Here is a 24,021-nt window from a genome sequence, read left to right on the forward strand (position 1 = left end):
TGACTTGTCAATCAGTAGGACCAATAATGAAAAATCTTCCCAAGAACTACCTTGTAGTTCTCTGGTACAGTCTACAAAATATACTGAAAAACTGTTATTCCATGCTTGTGGAGATGGTCTTAGAGATAGAAAAAGGAGAGGCACTCCATAAGTCTGTTTAAGTGCAGAACATAACATCGATGCATCCCAGAATCACAGTAGAAAACAGGAAGGAGGAATGAAATTCCATACGTATATATTGTGAATATCACAGTGAAAATCATAAATGAAATGTTAGCAAAAGGAATCGGCCATGCATCCATAGGGTGGAGATCAGTGATGAGAGTCCTAGTCCAGGATTGCACGTTGGCCTGAATGTTGGCAACGTTAATATATATAAAGCTTGGCATTAAGAGATTGAATGCAGAAGCTTGTGGTCCTCTGAACAAGTAGAGAATCAAATGGTTGATGAAATATGATCGTCCGAAATCCAAGCAAAAAGTGTGAGAAAACTGAGCACCAGTTCCTGCCATATGATTCTTAGCATACTGTACAAAAGTGTTGTTTTTTTAACGTTATAATAAAATTCCTCCAACAACAACAACAGCAACAACAAGAGCAGGATCCCACTTAACGTGTCCCTGGAAATCTTTGATGTGACGGAGAACACACGTGGGCCTCTGTAGCCACTGAGCGGATTCAGGAGGAGCATAAAATCACTGGCAAAGGGTTTAGAAAAACTCAATGTGGAATTTGCTGATGATGTGATTATCAACTCAGACAATCTGACGGATCCATTATTAGGCTGTGTACGATTGTTGAGTAAGATTAGGGTGTAAGAGAATGAACATGCAGAAGACATTTCCACAGCTAAGTCCTGGTGAGAAACGCTTGGCAAGTGAAACTTTTGTGAAGGACAGAAAAGTTGAAGGACTTAAAATGGCACAATTGTATCATGTTTCTAATTCCAGGTCTGATAAAAGATGCTACGAGACTATGTGGGGAAATTAGTACACATTCTTGAGAGAGAGTCAGAGGTTTCCATCGACGGACAGTAATCTGAGGAGAAAAATCAGAGATGTTGATTAACAATGAAAATCTAAGCAAATTTGTGTTTTGGGTGGTCAGATTGTAGAATAGCAGGCAGATTCCAAAGACAAGGTACAGCCAATGTGCTATTTGCTTGCAGAAGAGCGGTAGGAGCACTTCTTGGGAGCCGTTGTCAAGAATGATCGTGAGGCTATATAGTTTTCAAGATAAGGGGATCCCAGTGTGGCGATATTTATGGCATCAGAGGAACGTAGTAGTGAGGTCAGCAAGAGCTCCTTGCAGCAGTGGTTTCCTGTAGCACCACGGAGAAATCTCCCCTCCGCCCGTCTCTCAGCCCCCTCCCCGCCGCCACAATTTCATCTGTTGCTGTGCTGTCTGTGTTGAGAAGTCGAGGAGGGATGTTGTCTTCATAAATAGTGCTTGGACCACTTACCCATAAGGAAAAATTAAACTGTACTGACAATTCACACCACACACAAAAGTACACTCGTGGCGGGTTAGAAACCTCAGTGTTAAAAGGTACAAACCAAAACATGGTCCAGTGATACCATGGTTTCTTTAAAGACCGAAGGTAAGGGAAGATTTCTTAAATGGAACACAAATGCTACAAAATCAAAGCGCTGAAATGGACATCGGTGACACTACTGCAGGGAAAATCTTTGATTCATCGGAGGACTCGATCAAACGGTGAAAATGCGAGTCCCACAGTTGGGGAATAATATTGAAAGCTAGCAATCTGCCCTTCTCTAGTATTTCAATGCATAAAGAGTGCCTAGAGATGAATGGAGAGAAGAGAGAGCCTACTATTGGTGTGTGGGCAAAACTTTGAATAGTGTCACCAGGAAGAAGAAAAGAGTAATGGGGACCCCAGTGTACGGGGAACGGTGCTCATCTTCTTTATTCCTCAGAGAATGGAAAAGAGAACCATGGGGAGGTGCCAGCACTCCCACCAGATTGCCACAACTTGACCGTACTATGTGTAGGCCAGGGCACTGAGCCTCAGTGATATCCATGGACTGTAGGTGCAAAGTTCCCTGCTGAGGCATATGGAAAAGACTGTGGCCCCATCTGGGAAGGTTTGAGAACACTTGCGTGTGACCCCGCAGATGCCATGAGCAGGGGAGAAGTCTATTCAAAAAGCGCACCCTCCCGGCACCACCCCACCCCCCAGACCAGCTCACACGGACCCGGGGGAGAACACATCACTTGTGTTACTTGTCGCTGAGAAAGGCAGGGGGCCTTCTGCGGGGCACACGGCTGGTGCAGAGCCTGGAGAAGTCTCCAGCTCGGCCCCCGCCCCACCTCCACACCCCTCGCACCCGCCTGGCCCACGGCTCCCCACGCAGGTCTCTTTTGCCCAGGGCTGCTTTCCTGACTGAGATGGTGTCCTTGACCCGTGTATCCCTCCCTGTCCCCAGAGCCCAAGGAGGTGTTTGCCAAGGAGCAGCCGGCACGCAGTGAAGTGCAGGCCGTGGCGGGGGCCAGTGCCACGCTGAGCTGCGAGGTGGCCCAGGCCCAGACGGAGGTGACGTGGTACAAGGATGGAAAGAAGCTGAGTTCGAGCTCGAAAGTGCGTGTGGAGGCCACGGGACGAGGGCGGCGGCTGGTGGTGCAGCAGGCGGGCGAGGCAGACGCCGGGGAGTACAGCTGCGAGGCCGGGGGCCAGAGGGTCTCCTTCCACCTGGATGTCACAGGTCAGTCCTGGAGGAGGATACTAAGCTAGCGTGTTTGGAGGTGATGAGGGGACTGTCTTGCGGCCGACAGACGGGTGTTTGCTTTCCTGTAGCCTCCCAGTATTCCACCTCCCACATTTATAGCCATTTTGCCCAGGGGAGGATGGTTGGAGAGTGTGGGCGTGGCAGGAAGAGGGGCCATTTGTGTCCACCTGTTTCCATGCGGTAAGGCCCAGTCACAGTGTTTTAGCACCTGCCTAGAGCCTTCCTGTTGTTCCTGGTATCGGGATCCTGGCTGTCCCTGATGCGTGGGATCTGAGGTAGGCCTGGGGATATGTGAGTTTCCTTCCATGGTACTTCTTTCCTGACACCTACCACATGGCTCATGCCAGGTCTCGGGTTGCCAGATGGGCTTTCAATTTCATTGATCACAGATTAGTGGAGATGTTGGCCACCCAGTCCCGCTTGGAATTATCTTAGGATGAACTTTGCATGATCAGAGTTGAGGTTTCTGGGATGGCCTTCCTTCATTTTCCTGAATATGGAAGCTCCGGTTGCCTGTAGGTAGCAGAAGGTAGGCGAAATTTGTTGTCACGGTCTTGCAAGGGGAGGAAGAAAGGAGGATTGGAATAGAGTCCCCTGTGCTGTTTAGGGTGATCGTCTTAAATGCAATAGGATTTTGCCTTTGTCTTCAAACAGTTTGGATGCTGTGGGTCAGTTTTCCCTGTGGAGTTATATTGATTAATTTAGGAACAGAAAGGAAAACGTCACTACTGCCCCATCGGTCTGCTTTGCTAATGAGGAGTGAGTGAACTAGCAGCAGACTCTGACTGGCAAAGCAGTCTTTATTTCGTTGCACTTTCCTAATGGTTAGTGAGTGTCTCTGCCTCGTGGCTGAAATATAGGGCAGTCTATGAAATCAGGTTACTCGTCTTCTGTGAAGAGAGCCTTCATGCTGAGTAGGGGTGGGCTGCCATTCCACATTGACTCCTAGGTGCCAGCCCATAACTGATTGAGACCGTGCAACCATAGGTTTATTTATGGGTGTGTATAGATATCCCAGATCCCACCAGGCATTTCTGTAAAATGTGGCTTTCTGAGAATATTAGAGAGTGTTCTAAGATAAAAGCTTTGATAAGTTATGAAGTTTGACTAAATCCTGGGCAACTGTATGAAAACTGACACAAGAAGATGTAGAAAACTCAAAGAGTTGTATGACTTGTCAATCAGTAGGACCAATAATGAAAAATCTTCCCAAGAACTACCTGGTACTTCTGTGGTACAGTCTACAAAATATACTGAAAAACTGTTATTCCATGCTTGTGGAGATGGTCTTAGCGATAGAAAAGGGAGATGCACTCCATAAGTCTGTTTAAGTGCAGAACATAACATCAATGCCTCCCAGAATCGCAGGAGAAACGCATGAAGGAGGAATGAAATGCCAGACGTATATATTGTGAATATCACAGTGAAAATCATAAATGAAATGTTAGCAAAAGGAATCGGCCATGCATCCATAGGGTGGAGATCAGTGATGAGAGTCCTAGTCCAGGATTGCACGTTGGCCTGAATGTTGGCAAAGTTAATATATATAAAGCTTGGCATTAAGAGATTGAATGCAAAAGCTTGTGGTCCTCTGAACAAGTAGAGAATCAAATGGTTGATGAAATATGATCGTCCGAAATCCAAGCAAAAAGTGTGAGAAAACTGAGCACCAGTTCTTGCCATATGATTCTTAGCATACTGTACAAAAGTGTTGTTTTTGTAACGTTATAATAAAATTCCTCCAACAACAACAACAGCAACAACAAGAGCAGGATCCCACTTAACGTGTCCCTGGAAATCTTTGATGTGACGGAGAACACACGTGGGCCTCTGTAGCCACTGAGCAGATTCAGGAGGAGCATAAAATCACTGGCAAAGGGTTTAGAAAAACTCAAGGCAGAATTTGCTGATGATGTGATTATCAACTCAGACAATCTGACGGATCCATTATTAGGCTGTGTACGATTGTTGAGCAAGATTACGGTGTAAGAGAATGAACATGCAGAAGACATTTCCACAGCTAAGTCCTGGCGAGAAACCCTTGGCAAGTGAAACTAATGTGAAAGAGTTAAAATGGCACATTTGTATCATGTTTCTAATTCCAGGTCTGATAGAAGATGCTACGAGACTTATGTGGGGAAATTAGTACACATTCTTGAGAGAGAGTCAGAGGTTTCCATCGACGGACAGTAATCTGAGGAGAAAAATCAGAGATGTTGATTAACAATGAAAATAAAAGCAAATTTGTGTTTGGGGTGGTTGGATGGTAGAATAGCAGGCAGATTCCAAAGACAAGGTACAGCCAATGTGCTATTTGCTTGCAGAAGAGCGGTAGGAGCACTTCCTGGGAGCCGTCGTCAAGAATGATCGTGAGGCTATATAGTTTTCAAGATAAGGGGATCCCAGTGCGGCGATATTTATGGCATCAAAGGAACGTAGTAGTGAGGTCAGCAAGAGCTCCTTGCAGCAGTGGTTTCCTGAACCACAACGGAGAAATCCCCCCTCCGCCCGTCTCGCAGCCCCCTCCGCGCCGCCACAATTTCGTCTGTTGCTGTGCTGTCTGTGTTGAGAAGTCGAGGAGGGATGTTGTCTTCATAAATAGTGCTTGGACCACTTACCCATAGGGAAAAATTAAACTGTACTGACAATTCACACCACACTCAAAAGTACACTCGAGGTGGGTTAGAAACCTTAGTGTTAAAAGGTACAAACCAAAAAACAGTCCGGTGATACCGTGGTTTCTTTAAAGACCGAAGGTAAGGGAGGTTTCTTAAATGGAACACAAATGCTCCAAACTGAAAGGGCTGAAATGGACATCGGTAACACTATTGAAGGGAATAACTTTGATTAATCAGAGGACTCGATAACATAGTGAAAATGGGAGTCCCACAGTTGGGAGTAACATTGAAAGCTATAGCACTCTGTCTTCTCTAGTATTTCAATGCGTCAAGGGTGCCTAGAGATGAATGGAGAGAAGAGAGAGCCTACTATTGGTGAGTGGGCAAAACTTTGAATAGTGTCACCAGGAAGAAGAAAAAAGTAATGGGGACCCCAGTGTACGGGGAAATGTGCGCAGCTTCTTTATTCCTCAGACAATGGAAAAGAGAACCATGGGGAGGTGCCAGCACTCCCACCAGATTGCCACAACTTGACCGTACTATGTGTAGGGCAGGGCACTGAGCCTCAGTGATATCCATGGACTGCAGGTGCAGAGTTCCCTGCCTAGACGTATGAAGAAGACTGTGGCCCCATCTGGGAAGGTTTGGGAACACTTGCGTGTGACTCCGCAGATGCCATGAGCAGGGGAGAAGTCTCTTCCAACAATTCACCCTCCCGGCACCACCCCAACCCCCAGACCAGCTCACACGGACCCAGGGGAGAATGCATCACTTGTTTTACTTGTTGCTTAGAAAGGCAGGGGGACTTCTGCAGGGCACACGGCTGGTGCAGAGCCTGGAGAAGTCTCCAGCTTGGCCCCTGCCCCATCTCCGCACCCCTCGCACCTGACTGGCACATGACTCCCCACCCAGGTCTCCTTTGTCCAGGGCTGCTTTCCTGACTGAGATGGTGTCCTTGACCCGTGTATCCCTCCCTGTCCCCAGAGCCCAAGGTGGTGTTTGCCAAGGAGCAGCCGGCACGCAGTGAAGTGCAGGCCGTGGCGGGGGCCAGTGCCACGCTGAGCTGCGAGGTGGCCCAGGCCCAGATGGAGGTGACGCGGTACAAGGATGGAAAGAAGCTGAGTTCGAGCTCGAAAGTGCGTGTGGAGGCCACGGGCCGAGGGCGGCGGCTGGTGGTGCAGCAGGCGGGCAAGGCAGACGCCGGGGAGTACAGCTGCGAGGCCGGGGGCCAGAGGGTCTCCTTCCACCTGGATGTCACAGGTCAGTCCTGGAGGAGGATACTGAGCTAACCTATTTGGAGGTGAAGAGGGGACTGTCTTGCGGCCTGACAGACGGGTGTTCACTTGCCTGTAGCCTCCCAGTCTTCCACGTCCCACGTTTATAGCCATTTTACCAGGGGGAGGTTGGATGGAGAGGGTGGGCGTGGAGGTAAGAAGGGTCCTTTGTGTCCACCTGTTTCCATGCATTAAGGCCCAGTCACAGTGTCTTAGCACCTGCCTAGAGCCTTCCTCTTGTTCCTGGCTCTCCCTGATGCATGGCATCTGAGGTCCGCCTGGGGATATGTGACTTTCCTCTCATCGTATATCTTTCATAACACCGACCACATGTCCTCATCCGGCAGCTCATGCCGGGTCTTAGTTTGTCAGATGGGGTTTCAACTTCCTTGATCCCAGATTAGTGGAGATCCTGGTACACAATCCAGCTTGGAATTACCTTAGGAGTGAACTTTTGATGATCAGATTCATGTTTCTGGGATGGCCTTCCTTCCTTTTCCTGGATAGGGAAGCTCTGGTTGCCTTTAGGTAGTGGAAGATAGGCCCAAGTTTTGTTGTCACGATCTTGTAAAGGGAGGAAGAAAGGAGGAATGGTATAGAGTGACCTGTGCTATTTAGGGTGATCTTCTTAAATGCAATAGGATTTTGTCTTTGTCTTCAAATTGTTTGGATGATGTGGGTCAGTATTCCCCGTGGCCTTATTTTGATGAATTTAGGAATGGAAAGGAAAAATTCGCTTCTGCCCCATCAGTCTGCTTTGCTAATGAGGATTGAGTGTACCAGCTGCTGTCTCTGATGGGCAAAGTAGTCTTTATTTCGTTGCATTTTCCTAAAGGTTAGTGAGTGTCTCTGCCTCGTGGCTGGAAGAATGGGAAGTCTAAGAAATCAGGTAACTCATCTTGTGTGAAGAGAGTCTTAATGCTGTGTAGGGGTGGGCTGCCAATCCACATTGACTCCTAGGTGCCAACCCGTAACTGTTGGAGACCGTGAGACCATAGGATGATTTATGGATGTCTATAGATATCCCAGATCCGACCAGGCATTTCTGTAAAATGTGGCATTTGGGGAATATTAGAGAGTGTTTTTAAATAAAAGCTTTGAAAAGTTGTGCAATTTGACTAAATCCTGGCCAGTGTATGAAAACTGACACAAGAAGATATAGAAATCTCAAAGAGTTGTATGACTTTTCAATCAGTAGGAAGAATAGTGAAAAATATTCTCAAGAACTACCTCGTAGTTCTCTGGTACACTCTACAAAATATCCTGAAAAACTATTATTCCATGCTTGTGGAGATGGTCTTAGAGACAGAAGAAGGAGATGCACTCCATAACTTTCTTTATGCAATGAATATGACATAGATACCAGAACCGCACAAGAAAGGCAGGAAGAATGAGTGAAATTCCAGACGTATCTATTGTGGTTATCAAAGCCCAAATCATAAATTAAATGTTATTAAAAGGAATTCAGTCATGTATGCAGGGGGCAGAGATCAGTTATGAAAGTCATAGTCTAGGATTGCACCTTGAGTTGAATGTTGGCAACGTTAATAGATATAAGGCTTGACATTAAGAGATTGAATGCAAAAAATGTGATCATCTCAATGAGCACAGAATCAAATGTCTGATTAAATTTAAATGTCCTATATCGAGGCAATAATTTGATAAAATGGAGCATCAGTTCCTTCCATAATATTCTTAGCAAATTGTATAAAAGTGTTCTTTTTTTTATATTATAAAATACATATACAATAGCAGCAACAGCAACATCCCAGTTAATGGGTATCTGGAAACCCTGATGTGAGTGACAGTACACTGACTAACCACTGAGTCAAGTATGAAGGATCATAAAATCACTGGCAAAAGTTTTCGTGAATCTAAAGTTGGAATATGCTGATGATGTGATTGTCAATTCAGAGAACCCCCAAAATTATTTTTTGACTGTGTACGATTCTTGAGTAGGATTCGTGTTTAAAGAAGTCAGTATGCAGAAAACATTTCTAAATCTAAGTTCATAGAAACATGGATTGCTGGGTGTATCCTGGAGGGAGAGAGGCAGTTCTTTTATATCATGGGTTGTTTTCCATGTAATAATCCTTAGTCACATTTTCCTAGCTTGTTCAGACTCCATTGGTGGTCTTTGGTGTCTGTCACTCTGGGTCTACCTGTTGCATAGGGCTGAGATAGACGAGTTATCTGTCCACTGGGGTTTTTGTGGCAGATCATCTAGATCCTTACCAAGAACACTTGAGGTTCCTGTTAGTAAGAGATGTTTCAATTCATTGAAGCAGAATAAGGGAAAATGTTGGTCACACAATAATACTTGGAATTATTTCATGGCTGAATTGTGTGTTATAAAGTTTCAGGTATCCTGGGACAGCAATTTTCACATTGATAAGTAAGCTTTCTGAACACAGATGTAGCAAAATATACAGCCATATTTTGTTGCAATGTGTGTACAAAATTCACAAAGAACAGAGGATTACAAATTGATCAATTCCTAGGAACTATGGCAAAACTCACACAATGGAAAATAGACAAGTTGTACAGCCAATAATCATTTTTTTTAACATCTCTAATCGAGTATAATTGCTTTACAATGGTGTGTTAGTTTCTGCTTTATAACAAAGTGAATCAGCCATACATATACATATATCCCAATATCTCCTCCCTCTTGCATCTCCCTCCCATCCTCCCTATCCCACCCTTCTAGGTGGTCACAAAGCACCGAGCTGATCTCCCTGTGCTATGTGGCTGCTTCCCACTAGCTATCTATTTTACATCTGGTAATGTTTATATGACCATGCCACTCTCTCACTTCATCCCAGCTTACCCTTCCCCCTCCCCACGTCCTCAAGACCATTCTCTATGTCTGCGTCTTTATTCCTGTCCTGCCCAAGGTTCTTCAGAACCTTTTTTATTTTTAGATTCCATATATATGTGTTAGCGTATGGTATTTGTTTTTCTCTTTCTGACTACTTCACTCTGTATGACAGACTCCAGGTCCATCCACCTCACTACAAAAAACTCAATTTCGTTTCTCTTTGTGGCTGAGTAATATTCCATTGTATATATGTGCCACATCTTCTTTATCCATTCATCTGTTGATGGACACTTAGGTTGTTTCCATGTCCTGGCTATTGTAAATAGAGCTGCAATGAACATTGTAGTACATGACTCTTTTTTTTGGGTGGGGGTACGCGGGCCTCTCACTGTTGTGGCCTCTCCCATTGCGGGGCACAGGCTTTGGATGCACAGGCTCTGCAGACATGGCTCACGGGCCCAGCTGCTCTGTGGCATGTGGGATCTTCCTGGACCGGGGCACAAACCCGTATCCCCTGCATCAGCAGGCGGACTCTCAACCACTGCGCCACCAGGGAAGCCCTACATGACTGTTTTTGAATTATGGTTTGCTCAGGGTATATACCAGGTAGTGGGATTGCTGGGTCATATGGTAGTTCTATTTTTAGTTTTTAAGGGACCTCCATACTGTTCTCCATAGTGGCTGTATCAATTTACATTCCCACCAACAGTGCAAGAGGGTTCTCTTTTCTCCACACCCTCTCCAGCATTCATTGTTTGTAGATTTTTTGATGATGGTCATTCTGACTGGTGTGAGGTGATACCTCATTGTAGTTGTGATTTGCATTTCTCTAATGATTAGTGATGTTGAACATCCTTTCATGTGTTTGTTGGCAATCTGTATATCTTCTTTGGAGAAATGTCTATTTAGGTCTTCTGCCCATGTTTGGATTGGGTTGTTTGTTTTTTTGATACTGAGCTGCATGAGTTGCTTGTAAATTTTGGAGATTAATCCTTTGTCAGTTGCTTCATTTGCAAATATTTTCTCCCATGCTGAGGGTTGTGTTTTTGTCTTGTTTATGGTTTCCTTTGCTCTGCAAAAGCTTCTAAGTTTCATTAGGTCCCATTTGTTTTCTTTTGTTTTTATTTCCATTTCTCTAGGAGGTGGGTCAAAAAGGATCTTGTTGTGATTTATGTTATAGAGTGTTCTGCCTTTGTTTTCCTCTAAGAGTTTTATAGTGTCTGGCCTTACATTTAGGTCTTTAATCCATTCGGAGTTTATTTTTGTGTATGGTGTTAGGGAGTGTTCTAATTTCATACTTTTACATGTACCTGTCCAGCTTTCCCAGCACCGCTTATTGAAGAGGCTTATTGAAGAGGTGACCATATGTGCACGGGTTTATCTCTGTGCTTTCTATCCTGTTTTCATGTCAGTACCATACTGTCTTGATTACTGTAGCTTTGTAGTATAGTCTGAAGTCCAGGAGCCTGATTCCTCCAACTCTGTTTTTCTTTCTCAAGATTGCTTTGGGTATTCGGGGTCTTTTATGTTTGTATACAAATTGTGAAATTTTTTGTTCTACTTCTGTGAAAAATGCCATTGGTAGTTTGATAAGGATTGCATTGAATCTGTAGATTGCTTTGGGTAGTATAGTCATTTTCTCAATGTTGATTCTTCCTGTCCAGGAGCATGGTCTATCTCTCCATCTGTTTGTATTATCTTTAACTTCTTTCCTCAGTGTCTTATAGTTTTCTGCATACAGCTCTTTTGTCTCCTTAGGTAGGTTTATTGCTAGGTATTTCATTCTTTTTGTTGCAATGGTAAATGCAAGTGTTTCCTTAATTTCTCATTCAGATTTTTCATCATTAGTGTATAGGAATGCAAGGGATTTCTGTGCATTAATTTTGTATCCTGCTACTTTACCAAAGTCATTGATTAGATCTAGTAGTTTTCTGGTAGCATCTTTAGGATTCTCTATGTATAGTATAATATCATCTGCAAACAGTGACAGCTTTACTTCTTCTTTTCTGATTTGGATTCCTTTTATTTCTTTTTCTTCTCTGATTGCTGTGGCTAAAACTTCCAGTACTATGTTGAATAATAGTGGTGAGAGTGGACAACCTTGTCTTGTCCCTGATCTTAGAGGAAATGATTTCAGTTTTTCACCATTGAGAATGATGTTGGCTGTGTGTTTGTCATATATGGCCTTTATTATGTTGAGGTAAGTTCTCTCTATGCCTACTTTCTGGAGGGTTTTTATCATATATTGGTGTTGAATTTTGTCAAAAGCTTTTTCTGCCAGCTGATAGTCTTTTAAATAAATGGAACCATAATAAATAATCTCACAGCAGAAATCTAAGCCCACTCACTCTACTGTTAAATTGTGCTGAGTATTCTGGAATGCAATTATTCCATGTTCATACAGATTCTTCTGTAGTATTGAAAAATGGAATACATTCGCTAATTCATTTTATGTGTAGAACATATCATTGATACCAAAATCTGATAAGGTAAATATGAATAAGTAACACAGTTTAATCTATTGATGATATCAAGGCTAATATCTTCAACAAAATAGTAGCAAACTGAATTCAACAGGTTATCAAGAGGAAAATACACTCTGAGAACAGTCCTATTGCAAGAGTGCAAGGTTTATCTAACACAAGGAACAGTAGAAAATGTATAGAAAGATTGACATCAAGAAAATAAAAGAAAAATGATACTATTTCCCCAATAAATGGAGATTAAAAATACTCAATGAAATATAACATCATATATCTAGGAGAAATACTTGATAAAAGCATCAATTCCTGCCATAAAATTCTTACCAAAGTATTAATAAAAGGTTCTTCTTTCATTTAATAATTGGTAATGTAGAGAAAACTAGCTAACATCACACATACAGTGAAACCTTGAAAGCATTGCCTTTGAAGTAGGGAACAAGACAAGGAAACCAATTTTCACCACTGTAATGCTGCATTTATAGCACAGTAAGGAGGGAAATTGGAACACACAGATGATATGATTATCAGTTTAGAAAATCCAGAAACATTAATTACTACACTTAGTAAGAGAGTTGCGAAACATTACCGCATACAAAAATAATATAGAGGGCTTCCCTGGTGGCGCAGTGGTTGAGAGTCTGCCTGCCGATGCAGGGGACATGGGTTCGTGCCCCGGTCCGGGAAGATCCCACATACCACAGAGCGGCTGGGCCCGTGAGCCATGGCCGCTGAGCCTTCGCGTCCGGAGCCTGTGCTCCGCAATGGGAGAGGCCGCAACAGTGAGAGGCCTGCATACCAAAATAATAATAATAATAATAATATACAGAAAACAGTTCTATATCTATATACCCGAAACAAGAAACTGGAAAATGAAATTTTCAGAGTTACAATAACATTAGATGGGTCATTTTACCAGTTCCAAGTCTAAGAAAGGATCTTGAGACACTTTGTGGAAGAAATGATTAGACATTGTAGAGAGGCAGGCAAAAAGATACAAATAAATGGATATGAATCTATGGAAGACCTAGAAGTGTTCAATTCCCATTAAACCCCCAATAATAGGTCTTTTGGGTGTGAGAATATTGACAAGTTGATTGCAAAAGCCAGTCAAAGAACAGAATGAGGACATTTGCTCTAACCTAAATCAAGACTTTTATTTTAAGTTACAGCAGTTTGGACAAGTGGGTTTCAGTGCAGAGACAGATAAATAGCCCAAGGGACAGGAATGGTGAGTTCACGCTGAGGTGGAGAGAAAGGAGGGTCTTTTCATTAATGGTACTAAGACCATTAACTATATGGAAAAATAAAATAACACTGGAATCTACCTCCTAGAACACAAAGAACCAACTCCAGGCAGGTTAGAGACCTCTGTGTGAAAGGTGAAACAAGCTTTTATCAGATAATAGAGGTTATTTAATGACCTCAGGATAATGAAGGATTTTTAAATGGAACATAAATGTAGAAACCACAAAGGACAAATTGATATCAAATTGATATATCTGCCTGTAACAGACTTAATTAAATAACTTAACTTCACCAGAAACATCATAAAGGAATGAAAAGGTAGAGCACGAAAATGGGGAGGATAGATAAATACACATAAGCATCAACACTCTATAGCATTTATTTATATAAAGAGCTCCTAAATGAATATGGAAAAGACAGACAATGCTAATTTTGAAACTTGTGGAAAACTTGAACAGTGACACCACAGAAGAGTAAACCACAGAATGACCAAAAAATTCATAAAGATTCTTCCCTTTGTGAATCATCAGGACCCTGCAATAGACAGCCAGGTGGTGTAACTTCACTCCCACCAGGTTGCCGACAGTTGACAATACTGAGAGTAGGCAAGAGGGTGGAGTCTCAGGAGCTCTCCTTCACTGCAGATGAGAACGTGACCTGCACAACTGTATGGGAAAGGCTCTGGCCTCATCTAGGAAGGCTGAGGAACGCATGCCCCTACGGCTCCTCTCCTAGAGGATCTGTGCAGGGGAGAAGTCTTTCCCAGCTTCTCACGGGAACAGCCTACATAGATCAGGAGAATGTAGAAACAGAGGGTGTCATTGTTGCTGAGAAGGTGGTGGAGCTTCTCTAGGTCACACAGCTGGTGCAAAGCCTGGAGAGGTTTCCTGTCTTCCTGCCTCCCTGTTTAGTCGTTCTTTCCACAGTGCTGCATCTTGACTGAGATGGTATCTTTGATCCTATGCATCCCTCCCATCCCCCAGAGCCCATGGTGGTGTTTGCCAAAGAGCAGCCAGCACGCAGTGAAGTGCAGGCCGTAGCGGGGGCCAGTGCCGTGCTGAGTTGCGAGGTGGCCCAGGCCCCGACGGAGGTAACGTGGTACAAGGATGGAAAGAAGCTGAGTTCGAGCTCGAAAGTGCGTGCGGAAGCCAAGGGCTGCACCCGGCAGCTGGTGATGCAGCAGACAGGGAAGGTGGATGCTGGAGAGTACAGCTGTGAAGCCAGGGACCAGAGGGTCTCCTTCCACCTGGATGTCACAGGTCAGTTATTTGGGAGGGATGCTAAATTAGCCCTTTATGGAGATGATGTGACTGGCTTATAGCCATGACAGACCCAGTGGCCTTTCCATCACATTTAATCTCTTTACATCTCCCATCTTCCCACCTCCCACTTTCATGCTTGTGCCTGATCCCAGGGACACTGGGTGGGAAGGGTGTGTATGGAAGGAAGAGTGTCCCCTCTTGTGCACCATGAGTGGTGTTTCCATGTTGTAATGTTCCAGGTGATCTTTGGTGTCCAGGACCCTGGCTCCATCTCGCCCTTGGGGTCTCGAGTAGACCAGATGTCTCTCACCTCAGGATATGTGAATGTACTTTTGGATGTTCTAGCAGCATCCAGATTCCCTCACCCAGCACCATATGAGGATTTGCCCTAATCAGAGACGTTTGTATTTCTTTGAACCTGATAAGGGGAAGTTTCAGGCACATAATCATACTTGGCATTACCTCAAGTCTGAATTTTGGATCAGCAAAGTTTTAGTTGTCTTGGGACACTCTTCCTTCCTTGCACATGGTTGTAGAAGTTATGTATGTACCCAAATGTTGCAAAATATAGGTTCCTGTTCTCTTGCAATGTCTGTGCAAAGTAAACCAAGAGAAGAGGGTTGGTAGATATATGTCTTTGATATGCACCTCTGAGATATGGCACATTCATCTGAAAGCAAATTTTGGTTTCCTTTTGTCTTTCAATTAGTATATTCTGTGTCAGTATTTCCTTTCCTGTGTCAGTATTTCTAAATGATGTATAAATTTAGAAATGGAGAGTAGTAAGGAGCTTTTCTTACACTAGCATGCTTTGTTAAAGATGAGGTATGGTAGTAGCACCCACTGACTGGTAAAGTGGTACTTATTTCATATCATTTCCTAATGACTCTTGTGTGTGTCTGTACCTTCTGGGCTGGTTCACAGAGATGTCTGTGAGCTAACTTTAGTCTCCTTTTGTTAAGAGAGGTTAACCTCAAATAGAGATGGGCTGTGGTCCTGCATTGACTCCTAAGTGCCACCACATAACAGTTTGATATCATATTAGTATATAATGATTCATAGGTGTATATAGATACCAAGAAACCCACTATGAATCATTTGACATTATTATAATAAAACACAATATTATTTCACACAAATAAATTTGAAAAGTTTTGAAATAGTGGCCAATTCTTAGAAAATTATACCAAAACTTACGCAAGAAGAAATTAACGACTTGAACAGTCTAATAACCTTTTAACTAAATGGAAACATAATAAAAGAATCTTCTCATAGAACAAGATTAAGCTCAGTGGCTCTACTGGCAATTTATATAGAATATTCTGGAAAGAAATTATTCCATATTCATTGAGATTCTTTAAGAGAATGGAAAAGGGATATACATATATTTTTGCATTTTTTTACATCTTTATTGGAGTATAATTGCTTTACAATGGTGTGTTAGTTTCTGCTTTATAACAAAGTGAATCAGTTATACATACACATATGTTCCCATATCTCTTCCCTCTTGCATCTCCCTCCCTCCCACCCTCCCTATCCCACCCCTCTAGGTGGTCACAAAGCACCGAGCTGATCTCCCTGGGCTATGCAGCTGCTTCCCACTAGCTATTTATTTTACGTTTGGTAGTGTATATATGTCCATGCCACTCTCTCACTTCGTCCCAGCTTACCCTTCCTGCTTCCGGTGTCCTCAAGTCCATTCTCTAGTAGGTCTGTGTCTTTATTCCTGTCTTACCCCTAGGTTCTTCGTGACATTTTTTTCCCTTAAATTCCATATATATGTGTTGGCATATGGTAATTGTCTTTCTCTTTCTGACTTACTTCACTCTGTATGACAGACTCTAGGTACATCCACCTCATTACAAATACCTCAATTTCATTTCTTTTTATGGCGGAGTAATATTCCATTGTATATATGTGCCACATCTTCCTTATCCATTCATCTGATGATGGACACTTAGGTTGTTTCCATGTCCTGGCTATTGTAAATAGAGCTGCAATGAACATTTTGGTACATGACTCTTTTTGAATTATGGTTTTCTCAGGGTATATGCCCAGTAGTGGGATTGCTGGGTCATATGGTAGTTCTATTTGTAGTTTTTTAAGGAACCTCCATACTGTTCTCCATAGTGGCTGTACCAATTCACATTCCCACCAGCAGTGCAAGAGTGTTCCCTTTTCTCCACAACCTCTCCAGCATTTACTGTTTCTAGATTTTTTGATGATGGCCATTCTGACTGGTGTGAGATGATGTCTCATTGTAGTTTTGATTTGCATTTCTCTAATGATTAATGATGTTGAGCATTCTTTCATGTGTTTGTTGGCAGTCTGTATATCTTCTTTGGAGAAATGTCTATTTAGGTTTTCTGCCCATTTTTGGATTGGGTTTTTGTTTTTTTGTTATTGAGCTGCATGAGCTGCTTGTAAAGTTTGGAGATTAATCCTTTGTCAGTTGCTTCATTTGCAAATATTTTCTCCCATTCTGAGTGTTGTCTTTTGGTCTTGGTTATGGTTTCCTTTGCTGTGCAAAAGCTTTGAAGGGGATATACATATATATGTGTATATATGGAGATATACATATATATGGATATGTGTGTATATATATATATATATATATATATATATATATATATATATATGTTCTTTAACTCATTTTATGTAGCTAGCATGTAACATCGATACCAAAATCTGACAAAGAAAGTATAAAGAATTGAAATTACAGGCCAATCTTTTATGGATGTCAATATCAAAATCCTATACAAAGTATTGGCAAAGTGAGTGGAGCAATGCATGAAAAGCACAATACACTCAGGTCTTAATCCAGGAATGCAAGGGTGGTTCAACATCAGAACATAAGAAAAATCAATACAATCTATAATGTTAAGAAACTAAAAGAGAAAAAGCATGTTTTTACCTAGAAGAATGCAGAATAAAAGTGCTTGATAAATTTTTTACATCATATTCAGAATAAGAGTTTTATGAAATGTTGTAGCATATATTCATATTAATAAACTTCTTAATAAACTAGTAATAAAAGGATAGTTTCTTAATTTGATACAGGGTGCTAAAGAAAACCACAGCAAACATCACACTTATAGGGAAACCTTGAAAGCTTTTCTTTTTAACTGGAGCATTTCAAGTGGCTCCACTATCAGAACTTGTGTCCAACATTGTACAGCCTATAAGGAGGAATATAAAGCAATAAAACTTAGATAAAGTAAAAGTGGACTTCACCGATGATAAGATTATTAATGCAGAAGGTAGAAAAGGAAGAATTTTTAGAGTTAGTAAGAAAGTTAAGGAAGACTGCCACATACAAAATACACAGAAAACGCTTCTATGTTGAGGTCCTAGCGACAAAGAGTCAGAAAGGGATATTTTAAGACAATTATAATAGTATCAAAAGTATCATGCTTCTAATTCCATGTCTAATAAAATATGTTTAAGGCTTCTGAGGAGGATATTATTAAATACTTTAGGGAGACAGTGCTAAATGAATGGTGGGATATGCATGGAAGACACAAAGATGTCCACTCCTAATCAAAACCCAAAGAAAAATTCTTTTGTGGGTGTGTCAAAATTGACTAGTTGATTCCAAGAGTCAAGTGGAACCGAAGCACTCATAAAGTGAGAGCATTTCATCTGCAAGATACCAAACTTCTTATAAAGCTACAGTAGTGAAGACAACTGGGTTTCAATGCAGGGATAAATACACAGAACAAAGGAACAGAATAGTGAGCTCTGAAACAGCCCCGCACATAACCAGACTCCCCCATCCCTTTTCTGTTTTTTAACTCTGTAGTGCTAGTGTGTGGTATAGAGAAAGGATGGTCTTTTCATAAACTGTGCTAATACCATGTAACTGTATACATATATCTCTATTTTTATATCTATTCCTCTATAATAAAAATGGACATCTCCCTCGCAGCACACACAAACACCAACTTCAGGTGGGTTAGAGACTCCAATGTGAAAGATAAAGCAAGCTCTTAGCAGCTAATACAGATTATTTAATGACCTGAGGGTAATAAAAGATTTCTTAAATAGGATATAAATGCATTAATCACAAGGGACAAATTGACATACTTGCCTGTATTAAAACTAAGAACTATATCAATAGAAGACACATAAAAGATGACAAAACAAGTGACAAAGATGGAGAAGTTATTTACACACCCATACTTCTCAAAGTTCTAACATAAATATATAAAGAGTTCCTGAAAATGAATAACGAAAAGACAGGCAATGCTACTGCTAACTGGGCAAAAGCCTTGCAATGACACTACAGAAGGGCAAACACCAAAAGCCAAAAAGATCAGTAACGGTGCTCCACTCTAAATCATCAGGACCGTGCAAAAGAGAGCTCGGGAAGTATAACTACCAGATTGCCAACAGCTGACAACAGCATGGAGCCTCAGGAACTCTCCTGCACTGTGGGTGGGAACGTTCTCTGCTCAGTCGTGTGGGAAAGACTCTGCATCCTCTAGGAAGGTTGAGGTGTACATGCCTCCTGATCCCACAGTTCCTTTCCTAGAGGAACATGTCCATGGAAGAAATCTTTCACAAAGTCCCCACTTGGAACAACATGCACAGATCAGTGGTAGAATGTATAGATAAATTGTGGGTACTTGTTGTGCAGCCAGCACAGAGCCTGGAGAAGTTTCCAGCCCCCCTTCCCATCTGTCCAGGCCTTTTTTCCCTAGTGCTGCCTTCTTGACTGAGATGGTGTTTTTGCCTCTCTGCATCCCTCCCTGTCCCCAGAGCCCAAGGTGGTATTTGCCAAGGAGCAGCCGGCATGCAGTGAAGTGCAGGCCGTGGCGGGGGCCAGTGCCACGCTGAGCTGCGAGGTGGCCCAGGCCCAGACGGAGGTGACGTGGTACAAGGATGGAAAGAAGCTGAGTTCGAGCTCGAAAGTGCGTGTGGAGGCCACGGGCCGAGGGCGGCGGCTGGTGGTGCAGCAGGCGGGCAAGGCAGACGCCGGGGAGTACAGCTGCGAGGCCGGGGGCCAGAGGGTCTCCTTCCACCTGGATGTCACAGGTGGGTGCCAGGGTTGGGTGTAAAGGCTGAGCACCTGACAAATTGGGGGAAATTAGCACATCTCCAGCAGGGTGGGGGACATGTGTGTATTGGGCCTGTGCTGGGTTCTCCTCTGATGCAGTCAGCCCCAGGGCTCTGTCCACTGGGAAGGTCCTTGAGTTGCGGGATGCTTGCCACAGCCCCTGGTCCAGGACACTCTTGGCATCTGCTTCCCCAGGTTCCTGCATCTCTCCATCACATCCCCACCTCTCACAGCATGAAACCTGCCACAGGCTTTCTCAGTCATCTGCAGGCTGCTAAGGCCTGTAGTCTGCTGAAATGGCCATTCTTTGTCTGTCGTTGGCAAGGGGCACTATTCCCATATTAAGTCTTCGTGGGCAGCTGTGGAACCCAGTCCTGCTCTGAGGAGCTTCTGGCCTTGGATGCCCCTACCCCCATTGGGTCTGGAGTCCCTGTCTCTGGTCTTGGGGCCCTGACCGTCCAGCTGCATTGAGGTCAGCCCATTGTGTCGGCCTCTGCTCAGATGCCCATCCTGTCCTGGGCCTGAGCCAAGCTGGTTTGTTGCCTGCTCCCATCCCTCCTGGCTGCCAATGACATCACTGGGTTTCAGTGTCCTGAGGTGGCTGACACTGTCCCTGTCCCCAGCTGTGGCCCTTGCTCCCAATCCAGCAGCCAGTGTGGTCCTTCCAGGTGCTCCCCTGGGTCAGCCCTCACAGGGACGCTCTTGGGTCCCCTCCCAGGGCCTTCCCCTTCCCCTTCCCCCTTCTCTGCCTTGGCTTTGCCCCCTTGCTTGGCTGCTGGAGGCTCTCAGGCTGTTTCATCCCTCTCAGTCTTTGCCTGGTCTCTCCACTCCGCATGGGGGTTCTTCTACTGAGACCGTCCTCCTCTGCCTCCCTTCCTGGCCCTGCTCCCCACTGCTCTTCTGGAATTTTGGCCCAGCCCCCAGGCTGTGTCAGGGTCACTGTGTGCCTTACTTTCCGTGCATTAGCTGCTCATGGGGCCCATCTTCCCTTGGGGATGGGGGCAGGGATCCTCGACTCTCAGCTTTTGGTGGGACAGAGCTTGTGGCCCCAGGTGGTCCCTCCTGGCTGCCCTGCGCTGCCCCTGTGAGCCAGGACGGTGCCTGGCACAGAGTGTGGCCCCGTTGCATTCACTGTCTGGCTTGCTCAGCAGAGAGGCAGCAGTGGAGAGCTGGACAGCCCGGGCAGTTTCATTTCCAGTCTTCACCCACCATGTGGCCTGGAGGGGGGACGGGACCCAGGCCAGAGATGCGAAGGTCTCCCCTCTAATGCTTGTTGGTCACCCCCCGCCCCCGCCCCCCAGAGCCGGAACTTGAGCCCCCGACCCTGGAGAGACCCAGACGCAGGGAACCTCTGGTGATCAGGGAACACGAGGACATCGTCCTGACAGCCACGCTGGCCGCACCCTCTGTGGCCGCGGTGACTTGGCTCAAGGATGGTGTGGAGATTCGCAGCAGCAAGCGGTACGAGACGGCCAGCCTGGGGGACACCCACACCCTGACTGTGCGTGGCGCACAGATCCTGGACAGTGCCGTCTACTGCTGCCGCCTGGGCGCAGAGGAGCAGGACTTCCCGGTGCAAGTGGAAGGTGAGTGGGGCCACGGGGAGGTCCTCTGGGAACCCCTTGTTTGCAGTGTCCTGGAGTGGAGACTGGGTGAGGCTCAGGGCGCACGACCGGGCAGCTCAGAGCTGGTCCTATGGCCCGAGCCCCACCAGGCTGACGTCCCCTCCCTTCCCCTCCCCCAGAGGTGGCTGCCAAGTTCTGCCGTCCCCTGGAGCCCGTGAGCGGGGAGCTGGGCGGCACAGTGAAGCTGGTCTGCGAGCTGAGCCCGGCACAGGCCCAGGTGGTGTGGCGCCGCGGGAGCACGCAACTCCGGGCCGGCAAACGCTTCCAGATGGCAGCTGCGGGACTTCAGCGCTCGCTCACTGTGTCGGACCTGCGGGCAGAAGATGCGGGGGAGTACGTGTGCGAGAGCCGCGACGACCACACCAGCGCCATGCTCACCGTGAGCGGTATGTGGATGCCGGGCGCAGGGGCTGGGCCGCCCAGGTGGGTGGGTGGGTGGCTTGGCGGAGCATTCCAGGGCTGCTTCCCGAAGAGGTGTCCTTCCGCGGCGTCTGCTAGGTGGGGGACCCTGCCCCTCCTAACTGCCTCTCAAGTGGAGCTCTTGTCCGCAGTCCCCCGCGTGGTCAAGTTCACGTCTGGGCTGAGCGCAGTGGTCGCGGAAGAGGGCTGCGAGGCCACCTTCCAGTGCACGGTGACTCCCAGCGACGTGGCGGTGACATGGTTCCGGGATGGCGTCAAGCTACAGTCCTGCGAGAAGTTTCTCATATCGCAGAAGGGTGCCAGCCACAGCCTGACTATCTTGGGCCTGGCCCTGGAGGATGCCGGCCAGATCACCGCGGAGGCTGAGGGCATCAAGACCGTGGCTGCCCTCCGGGTCCGAGGTGCGTGTGTGGGGCAGCAGGAAGGGCGCACCGGCTCCTCGCAGCAGGCGTCTCCTAATGGGCTGGTCCCCAGGTAGCATCCTGCTGCTGGCCTGTATCCAGCTCATCTGGCTGACTTCAGAGGACACACGGTTTGTCAGCTGCAGAGAGAAGAGTAGGGTCAGACCAAGGGGCCAGGCACCTGCTCTAAAGGGGAGATGGTAAACTCCCGTAGTGCACACCTGGTCGGGGAGTGGGTGGAGGCTCAGACACTCCAGGGAGTCGTCCTAGAGGAGACGATCCATGCTGAGCCCAAAGGATGGCAAGGTGGGAGAGACTGGAGTTGGCAGCCAGTGCAAGCAGATGCAGATGGTGGGGGTGCGCTTTGCTCGCTGAAGCCAGGTTGCATGGGGGAGGGCCAGCACGTTACCTGAGAGTAAGTGGGAGCCAAGCCATCTCAGGTTCCTGAGTAAGGGAGTAATGCAGGCAGATGCACTTCTGCGGAGATCATGGCACAGTCCGAGACTGGGAGATTCACTCTAGCGTTTCTCTTCCTTAATGTGACGCATCCAGGGCCTAGTTAAAGCAGAGACTGTGGTGCAGCCGGTCTGGGAGCTCAGAGTCGGCCTGTCTCAGTGGCTTCCTGGGTCCCAATGCTCCTGGTCACCGGCCACACTTAGGAGTTCCAGGCCCTGATGGGGGATGGCAGGAGTTGTTCAGAGCAGGGGAGCAGGAGGTGGGAGGGGGACTGGGAAAGGAGAAAGAAGCCCCCCTGAAGTGTGGTTTCCTTCCACAAAATTGTGCCTGTGCGTGTGTGCAGCTGGGCCCTGAGTATGGCCAAGGCCTTGCCTAGCTTGGAGTCAGAATGTGGTGGAGGGCAGCTCTGCTGTCTGGGGGTTGGGGCAGGGTCCCTCTGCCTTGCTTTCCTGAGAGTGGCAGTGGCTGTAATGACCTCCCTCTCCTGTGACTCCAGAGGCCCCAGTGTTGTTCAAAAAAAAGCTGGAGCCACAGACTGTGGAAGAGTGGAGCTCGGTGACCATGGAGGTGGAGCTGACGCGGCCATGGCCGGAGGTCAAGTGGACACGCAACGCCGCGGCCCTGGTGGCAGGCGAGAATGTGGAGATACACGCCGAGGGCTCAAGTCACCGCTTGGTTCTCCGCAGTGTGGGTTTTGCTGACCGTGGTTTCTATGGCTGCGAGACAGCGGATGATAAGACGCAAGCCAAGCTGACTGTGGAAAGTGAGCAGCTTAAGGGGCTTGGCCTAGGGGTTGGGCATCGAGGAGTTGGGGAGGGTAGGGAATCTCCCCCTGGGGGCAGGGCCCTGGAAAAGGGGGAAAAGGGAAAGAGGGAGGAAGGGGTGGACCTTCACTTGCAGGGGCCAGGGAGGTGGGGAAGGGAGTGAAGGAGGGGGCAGGCATCCACCTGAAGGGGCAGGCCTCCCCTGCCAGAGCACCTTGAGGCTCCCTGGGGAAGTGATGGGGGCTGGACCGAGGGCCAGGGTCTTGCTACAGCGGCTCATCCTTCCCCTTGTTTGTCCCATAGTGCGCCAGGTCCGGCTTGTGCGGGGCCTGCAGACAGTGGAGGTGCAGGAGCAGGGCACAGCCACGATGGAAGTAGAGCTGTCCCACGCTGATGTGGAGGGCAGCTGGACTCGAGATGGCCTTCGGCTCCAGCCGGGACCCACGTGCCAGCTGGTGGTGCACGGCCCCACCCATACCCTTACGCTGTCTGGGCTGCAGAGGCAGGACAGTGGCCTGGTTTCCTTCAGGGCGGAGGGCGTGCACACATCTGCACGGCTGGTGGTCACTGGTAGGTGGACATAGGTGGGGCGGGACTCACTCCAGAGCACCTGCCCCTGTCCCCAAGGTGGCCCAGGGAAACAGCTATGGGCAGGGATATGGAATCCTGAAGGAGCGGGGGGCTCATTCCTTTCTTTTTTTTTTTTTTTGCGGTACGCGGGCCTCTCACTGTTGCGGCCTCTCCCGTTGCGGAGCACAGGCTCCGGACGCGCAGGCTCAGCGGCCATGGCTCACGGACCCAGCCGCTCCGCAGCAAGTGGAGTCTTCCAGGACCGGGGCACGAACC

General features: G+C 46.5%; 1 protein-coding gene across 1 annotated transcript in view; it reads left to right on the forward strand.

The window, feature by feature from the left end:
* OBSCN (obscurin, cytoskeletal calmodulin and titin-interacting RhoGEF) overlaps positions 1–24,021 on the forward strand; it is a 145,874-nt gene that overhangs the window by 42,095 nt on the left and 79,758 nt on the right. Inside the window, exons 16-22 of the mRNA XM_065873477.1 lie at positions 2,448–2,723; positions 19,212–19,487; positions 20,811–21,095; positions 21,254–21,520; positions 21,686–21,955; positions 22,908–23,174; positions 23,479–23,745. Coding sequence (XP_065729549.1) covers positions 2,448–2,723; positions 19,212–19,487; positions 20,811–21,095; positions 21,254–21,520; positions 21,686–21,955; positions 22,908–23,174; positions 23,479–23,745 — 1,908 coding nt within the window. The remainder of the gene's footprint in view (positions 1–2,447; positions 2,724–19,211; positions 19,488–20,810; positions 21,096–21,253; positions 21,521–21,685; positions 21,956–22,907; positions 23,175–23,478; positions 23,746–24,021) is intronic.

The sequence above is a fragment of the Phocoena phocoena genome, chromosome 3 (assembly GCF_963924675.1).
Source record: "Phocoena phocoena chromosome 3, mPhoPho1.1, whole genome shotgun sequence".
Classification (NCBI taxonomy): Eukaryota; Metazoa; Chordata; class Mammalia; order Artiodactyla; family Phocoenidae; genus Phocoena; species Phocoena phocoena.